We start from the raw sequence: 19,933 nt of genomic DNA, 5'->3' as shown, positions 1-19,933 counted from the left end.
AAGGATGTTGAGCTGCTGGAACGAGTACAGAGTGGGGCAATAAGATTACTGAATGGAACAAAGGGTTGCTCTTACGAAGAAAGGCTTAAGTTTTGCAAATTACAGTGTCTGGAGACTAGGCACCGGCGAGATGATATAATTGAGGTTTATAAAGCCTTGAATGGTTTGAGCATGCTCAGTGCTGATGGGATTCTTCCTCGTGCTCAGAATAATCACCTGAGAAGGCATAAATTCAAACTGAGGAAAGACAGATGTACGGAAATTTTCCTTCAGTCAGCGGGTAGTTGGTTAGTGGAACAGACTTCCATCCCTTGTTGTGGAAGTTGATAGCCCAAATAAATTTAAGGCTCAGCTGGACAGGTATTTAGAACGAACGGAGGGGTGAAATGGGAGTTGTTTTTTTTTTTTTTTTGGCTGATGCTGCATAAGCTTGCTTTCTTGAATCACATGCCTCTATTAATGCTAATGTAAGAAATTATTCGGTCCCGGTCAATTTGGTGATAGTTTTTACTTCTTCCCATCAAAGTAATGCTTTATACTTTATTATTTATACTTTTCTTACAAGCCTAACTACCAAATTTGAACAGTTATAATTAGAATAATATTTAAAAGTAATTTTTAGACTAATATATAAGATACAGTATCTTAATACGCATATAATGCGTTGATTAATTAGGTTACTAAACAGATATTTAACAATTATATTGCTAAACAATTATATGTTAAAATTATGCAGTGAAATGAAAAAAAAATGTTCTAAAATCGTTTTATAGACTACCTCAAGTTTCGAGAATTCTGGGTTCTTGCTCAGTAATTGCATTATTCTAATTGGCTTACTTTGTATAATTGCTACTGCAATTATACAAAGTAAGCCAAAGGTGACAACTGCCTTGAATCACAGATAAGATGTGCGGTGAAGCATTCTTTTGATCGCAATTACATTCCTATCGAATTTGGAAATCAGGTGTTTGCTCGGTCGGTGGAATCGTCTATGAGAGAAAACGACTTAATGCAAGTTAATAAGGAAAAGGTGTGGTTCTGGGATGGCCCGAAACTCAAACTGCATGGCTGAGTTTCAGGTCATTGCCTGAAATTGCTGGGATTGCCTGAGTCTCAATTTTTATCTGTGGAGAACTAGAGGGAATGTTGTATCCACATCATTATGTTTATTTAAAAAGTTAAAATTTTTAAATCAACTAATGTTGATTTAAGTTACAAATTTGGATAGAGGTGATTTATTATAATACACTGAGAATCGGCTTGTCGTTATTGCTAATTAGCTGATGATTAATAACACGTTTTAGTTCCTTTATATTTATTATATAATACACACACACATACATTAGCAAGCAAAATATGAGCTGTATATAATCAGTTAGGAATGGTTATCCTTGACCATCCCTAATGAGCATATTGGAATCTCTGACCTGGATATATGTTACGTCAGGAACTGGAAATAGCCTGCTATCTACAAATAAGAAATTAGTAGCAAAATCCTTTCACGGATAGAGTTGTCCGAATATTCAGCAACTTGCGAACGTGAATATTCAGCCTTTCGTAGCAGACATATGAATGACCATGTCATGATGAGCAAATGTGAGAGAGACAAGAAAGAACGGATAAATTCTTTTTGGTATTGTGAGTGAAAGATTTTTAATTAATGGGTTGAATATTTTGGAATCAGGGAATAGGATCTGCATAAACAAATTCATTAATCTTGCTGGATACCTTTCAGAAATGGAGAAAAATACAGTTCTTTTAGTAGCTACAGAAATTTCCAAAGTGACTCGGGGTCAGAAGGATTTTTAATAAAGATAAGAAAAAAATTGCACGAATTTAGATGAAAATAAAATTAAAGAAAGGAAAAGTGTATGATTATATTGTTCTGAAATTAAATTTAAATTGTTTCTTCTAGAGTTATTAAGGAGTATGTGCTAAATAAATCTCTCTCACGGATCCTATTAAGAAATCTTCCATTTTAATAGTTAACTGACCGATCTGATTTGACCTTTTCATATTACTACTTATTTATTTTTTACATATTTGCTACTCTATAAAACCATACTAAAATATTGTTTGGGGAATTGAGGAATATAAATTTAAATAATAATCAAATTGTTTTCTTAAACAACAGTGAATTATTGTGGAGGAAGTGTACAGCTTTTTGTAGTTCTGCATAGAAGACAGAAACGTTTCAATTATTTTTAGATTGAATCTATTTTTAGAGTTCTATTCAATTTAGTGAATACTGAGCTTCCCATGATAAAGAATAATATCATATGTCGATAAAAAAAAGCGAAAAATCAATATTAGTTTGCCAAAGAGACCATAAAAGTTATTGGAAACATCCATGGCAAGACAGATATTTCTTTGTAAGATTGACATGAAGTTTATGAATACCAGGCGTGTCCCGGAAGTTGTAACAATAGAGGAGGAAATCAAGCTGTTACAGAGGTCGATCGAATTGGATCTGGGGATAAATCAAATAAGGATATTGAGATAGATCTGTTATAAAAAGCACAATTAAAGACGGGCCAAACACGGAATAATATATCAGTTGTTTCTATAGGCTAGCGAATCCATTCACAAACAATAGAAATTGATGTTTATTGGCCAAAGGAAACTTGGTAATTATGGAAATTAGGAGGACCGAAGAGTGATAGCAAAGAGTAAAGAAATTGCGCTGAAATCCAAAACATACACTTGCTTTAAGTAAACGACTTTCAGATTATATACATTCCTGGAAAATTAAACTTGTATAGCGGCCGTGACCAAAGCTAGCTAATGCTTTCGACAACATCCATCAATTTTTTCGGCCATTTAAAGATTTTACCATAAGTTGAGGAAAAGAAAGGAAACATGTTTTTCTTATTTTGTAAATTTCAATTAAGTATTAAATTGTGTACTTGTTTATAAGTACAAAATGAATACGGAGAATAAAAATCGAGAGACCATGGGTATAATAAAAGGCAGAGACGTTTTGTAACATTTACTCCATTTCAAAAATTGTTCAACAAATTTTAAGTGCAGTCCATGATTTGTCACCAAGTTTCATTAGAACCTCCAGACAAGGCATTTCCAGAGTTCAAGGACCTATTTTCCTGAAGTAACTGAACTCCAATTGCTAATAATAATGAAGAAAAGCCTAAAAAAGTTCAATGACCGTAAGCGAGAGTTAAAAGCAGCACTAACGTGCCCTGGTGTGCTGAGTGGCGAGAGGAATAGTGACCACCTGCTACGTCATAGCTGCTCCAATCAGCCTCCAGAGAACACAGCTGGAAACAAGAACTGGCCATCGAAAATGAGGGAGGGGAGTCCATTAGAAAACGAGAATGATTTTAACCCAGAAGAAAGTCGCTGATCAAATGTCCAGTCATCGTTCTTCATTGCGAGATTATCCGACAGAGAACAAGTGCTGGAAACGTTTTCTGAATGGCATACACTGTTAATCATCCGATAATTAAGAATGGGAACAGTAGGTGGAACTCTACGAAAATTTTCGCAGTTTGTTAACCGTATATGAATATTTCAGTCAAATTGTGTTATCACTAGAAATGAATAGCTAAGTAAACACAAATTTAATGCTTTAGACATTATTTACAATTTTTGAACTGAACCCAGTATTAATTTCTAAAATTGATTTATTGTTTGGTCTGTCCATTATTAATTTGAAATGTTAAGATGAGAAAACAAAGTGCACTTACCCAACCTCCCGAAAAGTTCAACTCCCAGAGCTGCGAAAATAAAGAAAAGAAGGAAGAAAAGCAGGCCCAAATTCCCAACCTGTGGAAGTGCCTGCATAACAGTGTCCAGCAATGCCCTGATTCCTTTAGCCATCTTCAGCAGTTTCAACACTGAAAATCGAAAAAAAATAAATAAATAAATAAGACTGAGATGCATTTAAGGAAGTTTTCTTTCGTAAAACAACTTCACTTATTTACTTTATTTTTTTTCAAAAGTATTATTTGATTATAATAAAACCAGTATAGTAAGTGGTAAGTCAACCATCAAACATAATTACCGAGATAAAGGCGTTTTATATTTGCATTCGTGAATGGCCAGTTTTTAAGCGAATCACCAGTTTTTAAGCGAATCACAACAAAAAGGTGCACATATAGATGGGTAAATTGGTATAACAAAAATTAAGAAAAAGGATCTTCTGCTTGGAGTGAATCGGCTACTGGTTTGTGTTGAGTCTCCTTGATTTCGTCTGTAGTCAATGTTCTTGGAAGAAATGACTTAAAAGTCACATTGCATTTGCCTGAAACATATTACCTCCGGTTGATTCTGACTTAGGATCAATAATTTTGGAATTTGAATTTACTCACACCAAGTTGTTCACTAAAAGTGACCAGTGCTCTGGGTTCAGGAGTTTATCATTCTCTAGTTGGTGCATAAACGTTAATTTTACTGTCTTGAAATTATAAATGTTCACATTTGTCATAAATATCTGGCAAATGAGAATCTCGAATTGCGCATTCAGGCTGTCCAAATTGAGACTCTTCCTCAATTCACTCTTCTCCCCAGTTCAATTGTTTGACACAAATTTTATTTGATTATGCAATAGAAACAAACTCATTATACTTCACGCACTATGCTAAGAAAGTTTCTTACATTACCTTAGTATTCACAGCCTCATTTCTTTCAAGGTCAAGGGAAAGTTCTAAGAGCATTGCTTGGATAGTTCACTTCATATGTTTGGATGTTACTGTTCCTGTATCTGTTGCTCATGAACGAAATCAATAAGTTTAGTGAGTGGAAGGAGTCAAAAATGTAAATCTCCACTGAAATTCGTTGTTTCATAAGTACCAATATAATAAGATAGCAAAATATAAGTTATGTAAATAAACCTGAACAAAAACAATATCTGTAATGAAAAATTATTAAATTTTAAACTTTTCAGTAAAAGAAAACATGCATTAAAATAATCTCATTAAATTTTCTCTTATTTACCTCTAGCTATTCTCAAGACTCTCATTACACGAATTATTGTGGGGTTAATAGGGATCAGATCGGATTCCATCTCTTCCAGTACTATTCCCACAATAGACAAATTCACTATTATCACGTCCAGTTGATTCCACCTGAAAGTAGATTTGGTTAAATAAAATCCTTCACACCAAAACCCAAAAAACAGTATTGAAATGCAGTTGAATGCAATACCGACAAAAAACCCCCAAATAACAAACTAATTTAAAAAAAATAAAGTTATTCTCCATAGGACTTTTGAAGAATGAACCTTTCCGATATTTAGTCTGAATATTATACCTCCATGAAACGATTTATTAAAACTGTGGGCAAAGTTCGGCTGTGCCTAATAAAACTAAGACATTCTAAATTACAAAATTTCTTTGGGCTATTACGTTAAGAGACTTTACAAGGTACTCTAAAGGAAAAGAAACCATTTGAAGATTCATAGATCGATTTCCGTTTTGTATAACGTGCATTTTTGAAGTTGCAGGTAAATTTAAAATTTATTAGATATTTTAAATTATCAAAATTATTATTATGCTATTAAGACAGAAAAAAAGGCACAGCTGATCGTGCATAAATAATTATTTTCGTTTAATTTCAAAGTATAAGGAACTTATAATAAAGTGAATTTAAAAGTAAAACAAGTGAAAAGCATTACAAAAAAATTAAAAACCTACTTTTAAGATATACTAAAAGTTAAACTTTAAGGTAGGATGCGAAGCAGAATATATTTTTAAAGGCAAAGCCAGCTGTGTAAACCTTTGAATGCCTTATACATAATCCGATTACTTTCATTTCCTATTTGATATTTTTAATCCAAGGAAATTTAACGCTGTAATTTATCAAAGGTCCTTAGCATTGTGGCAGGTTCATGACAACCCTTTTGCAGCTGTCTTCCTGTATCCATTTCCGTAATTTAGAACTGAATTTAAATGGCTCGTGGCAAGGGTCAGGACTTTACCAGCGGAGAACAATAATTATCTTTGAGTGTTTCCCTCGTGCAATCAAAGAAAACGAAGTGTCGACTGTAAATCACCAGAAATAACAACAAGAGTAATTTCGTCATCACTCTGCTGGTATGCGGTTCCCTTAATGCGTGGAGACATGTCCCAGGCCAACGTTAGTAGAGTACCACGACCTCATGTAATTTCGAGATTGAAATGAACGTCTAAACAGAGTTGAATTCCTTTAGTGGGAAGAGCAGAAGTTTAATTGCATAAAAGAAACTGAACATCGCTTATCTGTTTGATTACCAAAGATATATCTTGCATACCAAGATTTTAATGCTTATTAGTTATTGATTATTTGCTAACCGTAACTGACACGAATTTTACGTGCTATTTAAATTTAAATTCTGTTCGCTTGAAAAATCAAGGTAATAAGAGAAATTGAAATTCTTACTTGTCCTTCAAGTAGCGTTTTATTCCAAGAGCTATTACTTTCATTGCTGCCTCAAGAATGAACACGGCAGTGAAGAAGTAGTTAAAAATTTTTAGGGCATATTCCAGTTCCTGAAATAAAATTGAAAGAGGAATTAAAATAAAGAGACATTAATTGTTATATTAATAGGTTAATTTAATTTTTGTACCTTTTTTGATTTTATTTATTTTTGTACCTTTATTTTATTTTATTTATTTTTGTACCTTTTTTATTTTATTTATTTTCGCACCTTTATTTTATTTTATTTATTTTTGTACCTTTTTTTTGATGATTTTATTTATTTTTGTACCTTTTTTGATTTTATTCAATTTTTGTACCTGTTTAAATTTTATTTACTTTTTCCTTTACACATGTTATTTACCTTTATGTATTTATATTTTTAATTTTATCCTTATATTTTACTAAATTACAATTTAGCTTTATAATAAATAACGCTAGATTTTTAAACTTGTTAAGGATGCATTGTACCGAGATACAGTGTGCCTCTGACATTTTGGATTATTTTAGTTCGGCCCGAAAGATGGCAGCAGTTATTCTACTGGCAAAACAAGCTATCACACACCTCCTGTCTCATCACGAACTTATCATTTCAATGAAACTGAAATCTTTTAAACCATGGCTACTTATATATTTGATATAAAACATCAAGTATGGGAGACTTAATTACAGATATTTGGGCAAAACATTGCATTATAATTTATCGAAAATAACCACTAAAAACTTAAAAGACACCTTAATTACAGAGCTGGGAAAAAAGATCGATAGTTCCCACTCATGGATTCTTTTTTACAGCTAATAGAATCATTTGCGATGGAGAAAAGAAAAAAACTGCTCGTGAATACACTTGAATTTTCTTTACTATATAAAAGTTTGCGCTCAGTCTCAAAGTTTTACTTTGAAACTCGTGAAGCAGTATTTTGCCTCCATTATATAAATATTTGGTGTGATAAGATACTTGAATAATAAGTGTATATGCTTATACATTTTAAATAAACGTATCTAAATTGGTATATTAACATTATCCTTAAACTTTCAATAATATTTTAACCTATTGTGAAATTTCATAGCAGGTGAAAATATTTTTAAATTTCTTTGACATGGTCAATAATATAAACTATTTCCTTTTAAGGGTTATTCAAGAGAACAAACCCAGCTACCCCTGTGTATTATGTCCATAAATTATATGCGTTCTCTGGTCGAAAAAACCCTGAATACCAGGAGAAAACATTGCTATCCTTGCCTGCAGCCGACTACCTCAGTCAAGGCCTGAAAAAAAGCCAACAAATTCCTGGCATTATTGATGGGATTTGAACCCATACCTTTTCCACGCGATGTGGGAAAGATCGTGATTATAACAATGTGATATTGCACAATAGATGGTGAATAATAACTATACTTATGTTAGAATATCCTATAAATGCTGAAAATTTTGTTTGGATCCTCCTGCTCTAGAACTTCGATTTTTATCTCTATGCGATTTCCAGCCTATGCGAGATCTAAATATTTATTTTCAGTTGGAAATTCAGATGAAAATACAATTTCCAACTTTAAATAAATTAATATTTAGAACTCGTGTAAGTTAAAAACTGCTTCGTTCCTTCTTTTAATATATTTACATTACCAACGCACCATGCTACTGAAGCAATATCTAAAATGAAGTTTATTCTACTTCATTTCTTATTTATTTCTTTCAATTTAATCCCAGTGAATAAGCAGAGATCTCTAATATTGCAGTCGTGTTTTTGAAGCTTCGATTTTAACAATTAATTCGCATGAGGTAAGCCAGCTGAAGATGGCTTTCCATCTAGCACACCCTATTATATTTATCAATAAACATTTTCTTCTCAAAATGTTTCGATGTTGTTTAACGAATCTGTATAAAGAGAACAACCTTCCTTACTTTTCTTAGTGTGGCTAATTACCATTTCTGTCAGCCCTCAACTAAGTAGAAATAAACAACCAAATAGATTCTAGTTGAAAAACGGAAACTGAAAAGGTAAGAGGAAACAGGACCACGTAAAATGCTTAAAGCATATCCAGCATAGAATGATATACATATATGTAGCTCTCCAATTTGCTCGGACAGATTGGAGAATTTACGAAGCACTCATATCTCGAAGAAAACCTTGAAGTTCAACCTTTGATCTTTCCACTGAAAATTCATTTCAGTGATCTTTTCATTGAAACTGCGCTTATTACTTTTTAAGTTTTAAAATATTTTAAATATTAACTGGATCAATATATGAGAACCTTAATATATTTTATTATAAAGTTTAAACATACATTTATCATATTTTGGTTTGTTTGTTTGTTTATTCTAAACTATCTACAAGAGTCCTGAATACTCACCGAAGGCATCATATAGAACTCCATAGCCATAGTTACAACATTCAATCCAATTACAGCTGCTATAGCAAGGTCAAAATATTTGCTGGTGATAATGTTATGCGTGAATAGACGTGGCTTGGAATAATTCATGTAATACGGAGGCTCTCGCATTTCTGTAAAAAATATTAACATGATTAGCGAATGAAAAGGGTCCCCAGTTTCTTTCAATATTCATCTTGTTGTAGCATGCATTGTGTACTAATCAATGGAATCCAAATGACACTATTATTTTCATCAGTGATTTAAACCTCAAGATAAGGTTTAATGACAAATTGTAAATAAACTATAAGGAGAACTACATTAATTCTGTTTCATTCCTCTGCATTATTTCTTCAGAAGAGCAATGCCATTTAAACAGTTGTAATGGCGGATAATTCATTAAAACAAATCGCAGTAAGCTTTTTGTAAGAGAAACATCATTTATCTGTAACTGCAGCAACGTTTTGCTGTGACTCACGAGTTTTTCTGGTGTAATTCTATGAATTACCAGTTACAGATAAGCGATTTGCTGAACAAACCAAGTTTGTTCAACAAACGAAATCTAATGGTAACTTTCTTAAAAACAAGTTCTATTAGTTAAAATAAATAGAGACAAGCTTTATTTATTTTATCAATGAATTTCAGTTTAAATAATCAAACAGCGATTATTTAAGTCACATTTCTCGTTGCATTAGGTCAATAACTTCGAAAATTTACGAAGCTGTTTTGGAAACATTAGAAAGTTCACGACTACAGCAGAAAGAATTTAGGGTATCACAACGATCAGTCATTGTGATGTTAATTTAAGGGAATTTATAAAAGGTTCTCACTTGCTTCTAATAGGCAAAGCGATTGATGGATTGCTTTCTGCATAGTTCCTGGTTTTCTTGGACATTAGCAGTGATGCATTGAGCACAAAAGTCTTTGGAAAAGTTGTTGTTCTTCTGTTTCGATGGTTAGAAACTTGTTGAACTGCATTTCACAGATGTAATATACCAAGAATAGTACTGAATTACATTAGCTTCTTTGATCCTTTGAACACGTTTGCGAATTAGGGCGGTTATTCTGCGGTTAAACAAATATTCTGAACAGCAGTGCGATTCAGAATATTTGTTTAACCGCAGAATAACCGCCCTACGGAAATGACATTGGCAAATCAAAGCAATGGAACTTGAAGCCACAAGCTTCGAACTTTAAAGAAGTCCCAGAAGAGGGAAATAGTAATAAAATACGCAGACTACACTTCAATAGTCATAACGTATCATCGAAATGGATCCCACATTTCCTACAATCTTAGCGAATTTACTATTCTTTGCATATCAGTATCCGCAGGATCAGATTTGCATCATTACAGATATATCAGTGCTATTATATGCTCATACGTTACCTTGACTCAGAATGTATTAAATATGTTATTTGAAATTGTATTCATTAAAGTTTATAATATAATTGTATGTATATTATAAATTTTAATGTATGGTTTACTGTACGCTTGATATGGAGTATGGTTTGAGTTTTTGATATTTCAATAATGCTTGCAGTATACCAGGGAAAGTTGAGAATTATCTCTTGAGAAATGAGGAGTAGGCTCCATACATATCGTGGGATTATTAATATTTTCATTCTACTAGAAGCCGATTTAGCTGGAATTTCATAAAAGTTTTAAAAAATGCTCAACAGGTCTTCAAAATTCGAATTGTTATCCAAAGAAGATTTTAACATAATGAAGTAGTTGTCTGGTTCAAGCGTTACACTTTTATGCACCTGGAATTACCATGATTTAATGACAGAAACTCCAGAGTCCTAGGAGTCAAATATTAACAGAAAATTGCTACATTTTGCAAAGGCTAATTTTTTCTGCTCCATCCACTCTATATATCTAATAATACGCATGCACTTCTTTTTAAACTTAGTCAAACTACAGTTTATATTTTATTTCAGAGGACTTAGCCTCATCATCAATTGCAGAACTTAAGAATTCATTTACCTAGAATGAACTACTAAAAACGTTTACAATTCATCCGGAATACACGTTTTTGGGAATTGGTAAATGATTTTAATTGGTAAAAACAAACTCCAGTATATATTAATTGTTAAAAAACTTTGTGCTTAAATGTGCAATGTTATAAATCAACCAAAACTTTGATTTAAAAAAATCAGATCAGTCTTTTATAAAATAATTTCTTATATCAAGAACAAAATACAACTCATAACCTACTTTTTTAATCCATGGAGCCTGGCTTCTGGCCAATGAGAAATAGAATCTTTCTGTGGAACAGATACAGTTAGATAATTTAATGAGGAGAAAGAGATGATTTGGTAAGAAAGAGGACATATTTACAAAGGAGGCAGAAGGAACGAAATGAAGTAATTGAAAGACACAGTGACTGAATGGGAGAAGAGTCCATTACGGAGGAGAGGTTGAGAAGGGGATAGAGAGAGAGAAAAATGGTCCGTATAATAAATTCTAAAACAGTAGGAACAGCAGTACATATAATATGGTAGGGAAAGGTTTAGAACTGGAAATAAAAGGAATAGGGCTTTGCTAACTTAACATTCTATTGGTTATATAATGTTCATAAACTAGAATTAATAGTTATGAAAAGTTATTGAGATAAAATCTTTCCAACTAAGAAATAGCCGTGTCAATAAAGGATACTAAATTCTTTATTCAGTCAGTGTGATTATTATTGTGAGTAAATTGTATACAGCTTCATATTAGAAAGGAAACTCACTGGCTTCATACTATAACTATACTGTCCTACCAAAAGTTATGGTAAACTTTCTAAAAATATATTAATAGCATGCCGGCTTATCTTTGAAAATGGTGACTGCTTCATTCTGCTGGGGCACACATTTTTCTAATCTCCGGTTGAAAAGAAGCGATATTGTACTAGACTCCTTAAAAACATTAAGTTCCACTCGGAGAGCTGTGTTGGTTTTTCGCTAATTCTGCGTTCTGGTTCATCTCAAAGATGTTCGGTATTTTGTGCTGGTCACTAAAATGATCCCATGCTATTCTCTTCAAATCACGTATTCATAATCATTTTTGAGAATCTAGGGTTGTCTTATTGGAATATGAATGCTGCAAGTCCTAAAATCAATTTGCAAAATGTAGAACACATAAAACTGTCCTGAACACCAATGAGGAAAATACCATTCGTTCTTCTATACTCTGCGATCAGCAGAACTAGTCCGTACTCAGCCATGACACTACATCTTTCCAGTTTCACATTTAGGACAATAAATTCAATTCGTAAACATTTTATAGACATCTTCCATGTCCAAACATGCCAGTCAGACTAGTAAGGCGTATTTCAAAGTCTAGGTTTGCTGTGCCTTGCACCATGCCAATCGGCAGTGTACATTTGTTTATATTAGCAAAAGTTTGTAGGATACACCTCAGTGTCATGAAACCGCTTGCCAGTGGCCATTCACAGTTCCGAACTCATATTATTTAGGATCTAATAGCGAAATGTGGTAACCGATCATTCCAGGGTGTGTCGGCTCGTTTTACTTCCATTTCTTCAGCACTTTGTCACGCATGGGATTGTTTAATTCATGTACTCGTATATTTTTTCCATATAGCATCCAGCTGTCAGTTCGATCTGAAACCATAGCTGCTTCTGTGTGCTTATCGCTCGAAAATACATGGTTGAAATGAATAATAGGCAAATCGCTGTCTAAAATATTTGTACACTTCGTAGTCACAATTTCCTCATCGGTGGGATGTCGCATATCTTTTATTAGGACAATATGTATGGAACCAAATTAAAATTATATCTCTACTTTATGTTGCAATTAATGGGGTTTGTTTCAATAATGAAAACTTTATTTTTATTTCTATTTTCTGCGGCTAAGGATTAATAACATTATGATAAAGGTAATATTAGCTCTTGCAGTCAGAGTTATAAACATAAGACCACTTCATATATGTACTAGATGAGAGTTGAAAATACTATTATCGCAAATATGATGGACCCAGAATAGGAACGATTAAGATTGCTTCAAGTATTAATGAATATATGTGCACATCTAGAAAATCCACTACACTGAATATGTTTCGAAAACAACTTCAAAATGCCTTCTGAAAGGCAAAGTAAACACCGAATATAACAAGAACAGACTCCACCTCAATAGTTTTGGTACCAAAAAGGAAGAGGAGAAATAAAAATATCAATTTGCTATTTAGATAGCAAAAATAACGAAAAATTATATTTATTAATGATTCAGGATTACGACATCCGAGAAATGTAATCTGAACTGCACTCAATAATTTACATTAATAAGAATTTCAGATGTGAAAAGAATTCGTTTGTTACATCTTTAATTCTTTTTGATATTTTGAATTTGTGCAGAAGCAATTAAGGCAATGAGCAACAGAATATGGCGATTAAATTGGGTGCATTCTCTAATGGATCTGCCAGTTTTTGTGGAATAAAATTATTCCGCCTGGCCTGAGACACATTCTGATATAAATAACCGGTTGCTGCTAATTATAGGCTTTTAATCAAATTTGAAAGGAAAATAAAGGACTCCTGAAAGGTAATTCAACCCAAACAACATTTCAAAGCTGTTGGAGTAAACAAGTAGAGAAAAATAAGCATGGATAATATCTCTTAAACTACAGTCCAATATGAAGTCTATTGGGCGCAATAGAAAACCTCAGAAAATAATAGATAATTTTATCTTCATATTAGGAAAATTTAGTTAAGTGCGAATGTAATATTGGTCTCTGATCTCTTGTTAAAAGGGGTTGCATATTTTGGAGTAAACTGATATTATGATTCAAACATAATAAGAAGACTTTTCCTAATGGGTAAAGTAACCGAAACGTTGGAAACTTCAAAAAGAATCTCAAGCGAATACTTTTTAAAAATATTCTTACCTTAGACAGATATTAGTAATTACTAACAATATAAGCGTGTAATTAATAACTATTTTAGCAATGCCCTTAGAAGTATAAAAGAATAAATAGTAAAATCATAAAAAAAACGTAAAGAAAAAAAAGATTTGGAAGATAAGGTTAAGATGGTGTTTTCACGACAAGGCTAAGATATTTAAACAGCGTCAAAATATACTTTTATTGATTCAGAATAATATTAAAATTTCAAACTCTTTTGCAGTGGAAATTTATGTTACAGATTTGAAATGAACTGACATCCAGAAATGACAGGAGCGAAATTTCGACATCAAATAAAACATTTAAAAGAAAAACAGAGAGAGAGAGAGAGAGATTACAATGTTTGTTTAAGGAGGTATCAGAGGACACTGACTTTCACTGGAATGAAGTAAACAAAGAGATTAGTGTGGTTTGCGAAACCAACGGATGGAAAACAAGTCGTTTTATTTTGTTTCTAAAGGAGTTTTCGTAGGTCAACACAGAATTACGAAACTATATATATTTCATAATAATTCAAAATCTTATTAGAGCAAATAAAGAAGTGAAGAGTTCTGTTTATCGGTTCCTTGAATTCATGTTGGCAAAACTGTTATCAATCCCTTTACAATATTAAAGATATGATTGGGACAAACCAAATATCAATTTCGTATATCTACGAAAATTGATGAAAACATAAAATATTTTGTTGCACAAATAGATGAACCAAATCCAGTATGTTATTATTTTAGCAATTCCATTGGGCAGTCATTTGGGGTAAGCTTACACTAATTACAACTGAGTTCTAACACAACGTACATCAGAAGTTAAATCCCACATGTCCAGAAGGATCCATGAAATTAACGTGAATGCAACAGCTAACCTTGCTGGCAGTGAATGAAATATGAAGAGCACGTGTCTATAGAAACTGGGCAGAAATTTCTTTCAAAACAATCCATCGAGGCAATAATATCTATGACCCTTTTCGGCCAATACACTTGCCAGTGGACCGAAATGATCCGTATAAACCACCGCGCACATACTCTTTAAGTAATGGCGTAATATACATTTAATAGGTTGTCTGAGTATTAATGCACCGCGAAATACCATTCACAATTTCAGCTATGTCGATAATGCATCGCTGAAATGGAAAGTGATGACGTCAAAGAAAGCAACAAACTTTTAGCTTAGCACTAAGAGCAGTTTTAGGCAATAGAAGTCAAAAGACTATGTGTATTGTGACTGAAATGTTCTATTGAAGCAGAGTGGAAAGTCATATTCAAAAACTACATTAGTGGGCAGAAAAGTCCTCATTCGAATGGTTCAGACGAGTGATTCAGCATACATCATCTGGATCAAACTGAAATGCATTAATAAAGAATGTAATCATAAAAGTATTGGAGCAATAAACAGATCAATAACGGACTAAGAAGGGAGATGTCGAAAACACGACGAAACGTATTTTCGAAATATGGTTGAAAGTATTTGTTTGCCATTTTACAAATAACAAAAAAAGGCTGCTTCGAGATGCAAAGAAATAACCGATAAAGCAATTTTATGCATGTGATCAGCTTGAATCAAAAGTGCTAAAAGGAATACCGGTGCTGCATTAAAAGCGGAAGCAATAGCAGACAACTTCTAAGAGAAGCTTTTTGCGTTACAGCCACTTAGCCTTGCCGTATAGCCAAAGCCAGACTCTCAATCTAACTACCGACCCTTTTGTTGCATACTTCGCCGCCTTTTTTCGAGCTTCTTTGCCCTCTTAGCAGCTCGACGAGCTTTCTCTTCCCGTTCTTGTTCCTCACGACAGCGATGGAAATTTTCCACTACAACTCCAACGAACATGTTTAGCACAAAGAAAGCGACCAGCAGGAGGAAGGAGATGAAATACAGCAATCTCCACTCGTTGTGATTTTCCTGAGGCTGCAAACAAACGAAAAATAAATTATTTTTAAGGTAGTGAATCCCCAATCTCTTTCCTTTTCTCCCAAATACATATACTATATGAAAAAAATAATAATATGAAACCTCCTCCGTGAATGCATTCGTTAATCGTTTCTGCAATAGAACTGTTCCAACCTCTCAATAGATTTAAAAACTATAGCAAGCTGATATAATTGTAGTTTTCTATATTTTTTAAATCTAAATTATTTCACTAGGCGGAGTTCACCTTTCCCTCCTCACAATTTTTATATACAATAAACTTGTTTTACCAGATATTTCAGAGACCAGATTTGATGAATTATTTGGATGTGTAATTTGTTCAAATACTAACTTAGAATAATGTTTGATACCATTTGTTTTTAAGAGTAATGTAGGAATGCATGATACGGGGAAGGCTATACTATATATTGGGTAACATTTAATGTAATTGCAGTTTAATCAATTTTATTGCACCAAGAAATTATTAAATATATTATCTCTGATTCCTAAAACTGCATCAGCCTTCCAAAATTAAACAAGAATCCTAAAATCGGCGGACAAGGCCATGATAAAAATACATCAATATTATGATATAAAAATCACATTTCTCTAAAGATGTCTTGGTTCTAATTCTAACAACAATTCGCAATTTCTAAATATATAGTAGAGACGCAGCCACCCAAATCAATAACAAGCTCAAGTAAAAAGGTTGTTCAGCCACCTGAAGTTGTATCACCTGGACCTAAATCCACAAATAAACAATATTACCATTGGTACAGCAGCCGCCTTCAGAAAATGTACAAATACCAATAGTTATATCTTACAAAGACCTGAGGACAGCTTTTGATTCAACGCGTACCTTAAAAAAATTAAATATTTTTACTAGATATGCAAAAAGCATCTCCTATATGAAAAACGGAAATACCACTATTCGATATCAAAAAACTGCAATCTGTTTAGTCATCTTGTGTACTATGGAAGTTTGATCGTCTTCCAGCCATCGCCAGATCCTTATCCAATGTTCGTCATGAAGTACTGTTATTGAAATGGATTAATGAAAAGCATTGCATCCCTATCCAGCTCTGCACAGCACACTTTGCAAACCTAACTGTGCATATGAAGATTATCTAATCTGATTAATTGGAGGAGCCTAGTGAGAACTATTAAGATGTTAACTTGAACAATATCCACACTGTGCTTGTGGGAAATATGTGAATGTCATTCCTCAGAATATCATATAATCGTCAAAAATTAGCTCAGACTTTTCTGTCAAAAAAGAGCTCCATCAGTCCAAACTTTACTTGACTTGACGACTGATTCAAACTGCAGAAGAGCAGTAGATGCGTGGTTCTCTCAAGCTTGTAATGCTTGATCTATGTGCCTTCACCTAGATTGCACACCTCTCAGTTATACAGACAATTAGGATATCCAGCCCACTGAGCATAAATGTCCTAACGAGCGTGACCTAACGAGCGTGACATTAACCTTAACAGTTAATCTAACGATAGTGGCAAAACAGAGATAAACATATTTACGATATCGTTAATGTGCTTTTAGATATAGTGACATTCAGTGTTCTAGAATAATGTAAAATATATATTTTTAAGCTTTACTCCTGATCCTAATGAACGAAGATTACAGTATCTTCTATGAAAAAGAAAAGTCACTGATAAATAAAACTATTCTCATTATGGACGATTGAGATCACATCTAACTTATAGATAGTTAGACTGTCTTTGGAAATTTTCTTCTGCTGTGGGAACTTGTTAAGAAATTTTGAAAGAACAAAAAGTGGAATTTCAATATCAATGGAAAAAAATAAGGCACTCATTTATTATTATAATAAATTATAAAAGTAAATTATGAACTTTAAAGGATGAAGAAAGACATTTATTTCAATTCCTCTAAAAAAAGAGAAGAGTCGTTTAATTGGGCAAAGGGACCTAATACAGAAATTTAATTTACCTGAATATCAACTCCAACCGCATCTAAGCCAGTGTACATAATATTCACCCAGCCATCTTTGGAGGACAACACGAATAGCGCCATTAGAGCCTAAAAGGAACAAAGTGATAAAGTTACTGTACTGATTACAAATTAAAATTGTACTTTTCTCTAAACAAGGTCAAGTCATATCCTATCGATAGCATCTCAAGCATCACTGATAGTTATATGTATTTGGTCTCAGACAGTAAAATGCACTATGTAATTAATGCAAAAGTCAGTTCATGAATGATGGGTATGGACACCATCCGGAGACCGGTTTTAGGTAGTACTATACATTATAAAATTTCCAAAATTTATAAATAAATCTAGGATAATATTCATGCAGAATAATTTAGTAAATACACTTGTAACATTTCAAAATTCCTTCTTTGTCAGTTTCTAAAGACACCAAGAGATATTTCACCAAAGCACCATCATACTCGTTCTTCTCTTGGGCTTTCTCTACTTCAATACTGTAGATAAATGTTCTAAAACACTAAATCCTGTTAAATTCATATATCTTCTAAAATTTAGCAATACAAGCTGGCTTAATTTGTGGTTTTACAATGGGGTACACTGTCAGTAATTGCGTATGGGCACAGCTGCAACTTTACAAATAGGAATGTTTGTGATAATAGTTGACTCCATCAACATTTATTATATTCCACGGGTCAACCTTTTTATCCTAATCTGAGAGGAAACTTTGATGTAAGAGATGCAGTTCGATACAAGAATGAAGGTTCTAGTGCCAAATGATGAATTCAATATTCGCGGATTGGAATACTGCCAAAATTATTTGCATATAATATAAAGAGATGAAGGACTAAAAGTGGTTGATTACTAAGCAGTTGTTCAATCAAATTCAGTAAAGAGAAACATAACCCGTAAGTAAAACGTTTAAGGATGGCTAGTTGTATACGGGATTTTATTGGCACATTAGCAACTAATGTACCAAAACCGGTTCATATAAAACAAAACAGCTAAGCATTCAGGGACCTAACGAATTAGGTCACTATGCCAAGATATATAACAGCCAAAGTTTAAAAAAAATAAAATATATAACAATAAAGGGTAAATTTTAAACGTTTGTAAAATGGTTTAGTGATTTCAAATGGTTAAAACAGCAGAAACATGGTCATTGTCAGAGAATATCTGACTAGGTGTACATGGCTCAGCCAGATGACTAAAATCGGTAAAATATAAAACACATTCCTGTCTAAAACGTGGACACTCAGTTAAAATATGACGATGGTTAAAAATGTGTCATAATTGTCACACATAGGAAAATCATCTGCCCTCAACAGGAATGTGTAATATGACAACTCCAATGCGGAGGCTAACTAGAACAATTTCCTTTTTACGGTTCCTGCGCAGACTAGCCAGCCACTGTTGGATTACGGGCTTTATCCGATACAGCTTGTTTGTAACCTGCCCATGCCAAGATTGTTGCCATTGGTAGAGTAATATAGAGTGTGTTAGGTATATTTAGTCTGCATAGGAGACTAACAGGTTACTATTGTTTTGAGGTTGGGTGACTTGGCTGCAGTGTAAGAGAGTTCGTTATCCTTGATCCCAATGTGGCTTCGGATTCGGCAGAAAGGGATGTCGAAAGAGCACTCAGAAAGTGAATGGAGCGTCTGCTGGAACCGGATAAGCCATGGATAAGGATTATATTTTATCACCGATAAAGACTTTAGTATATTTAATGAGTCAGTATACACCATACACCTTTGTTAACTGTGGGTTCTAATGCTAAGTCCATAGCATAAAACTCAACTGTACATATGCTTCATTCGTGTCGAAACTTCCCAGATATAGTATTATCTGAGAAGATGGCAGCAGGTCCGAAAGATGATTGTGACTTCGAACCATAAGTGAAGACAGGCAAGAAGTCTGAGTATTCGGCTCAATGGGCAGCTTAAAGTTGTTGGTGGACACGTCATATCTGATACAACTTTGGTACTCATCTAGTAACTCTTTCTCCATAGAAAGATATTGTAAAGGCGACGTCACACAATACAATTAGAATAGAAAACATAGCTGATAATACTATGAAAGATGCAAAACGGTATCGAAATTTTAAAAGATGTGGAAGTGCAAACATAATTTATGAACACCACTATACTCCTCATAAAATCATAGCTTCAAGTTCTCGCTGTCCGCTAACCACGATGAAAAGTTTATTAGTGAATACACGTGTTAATTCTCCCTCCTTGTTGGAGGCTGTGAATCCGTTCGCAATTGCTATAACTTAAACCACTTTGTGTTGTCAATGGACGGCGTATACGTATTTCACCCGCTCACCACCATTTCATTATGTCATATTATGTGGCAAGTCTAATACCTACAAGCCTTGCAATCAGT

At 33.4% G+C, this 19,933-nt stretch overlaps 1 protein-coding gene across 1 annotated transcript in view; it reads right to left on the bottom strand.

Annotated features, from left to right (window-relative positions):
- LOC150076445 (voltage-dependent T-type calcium channel subunit alpha-1G-like) overlaps positions 1 to 19,933 on the bottom strand; it is a 123,498-nt gene that overhangs the window by 26,645 nt on the left and 76,920 nt on the right. Inside the window, exons 25-30 of the mRNA XM_090387715.1 lie at positions 17,549 to 17,638; positions 15,376 to 15,583; positions 8,764 to 8,915; positions 6,376 to 6,485; positions 4,954 to 5,084; positions 3,705 to 3,854 (exon numbers count right to left, since the gene is read on the bottom strand). Of these exons, the coding sequence (XP_090243841.1) occupies positions 3,705 to 3,854; positions 4,954 to 5,084; positions 6,376 to 6,485; positions 8,764 to 8,915; positions 15,376 to 15,583; positions 17,549 to 17,638 (841 nt within the window). The remainder of the gene's footprint in view (positions 1 to 3,704; positions 3,855 to 4,953; positions 5,085 to 6,375; positions 6,486 to 8,763; positions 8,916 to 15,375; positions 15,584 to 17,548; positions 17,639 to 19,933) is intronic.

Source organism: Mastigoproctus giganteus, chromosome 13 (genome assembly GCF_048544385.1).
Source record: "Mastigoproctus giganteus isolate SK-2022 chromosome 13, ASM4854438v1, whole genome shotgun sequence".
NCBI lineage: Eukaryota > Metazoa > Arthropoda > Arachnida > Uropygi > Thelyphonidae > Mastigoproctus > Mastigoproctus giganteus.
The sequence above is the reverse complement of the archived record's forward strand: the minus strand, read 5'-3'. Positions and strand labels throughout refer to the sequence as shown.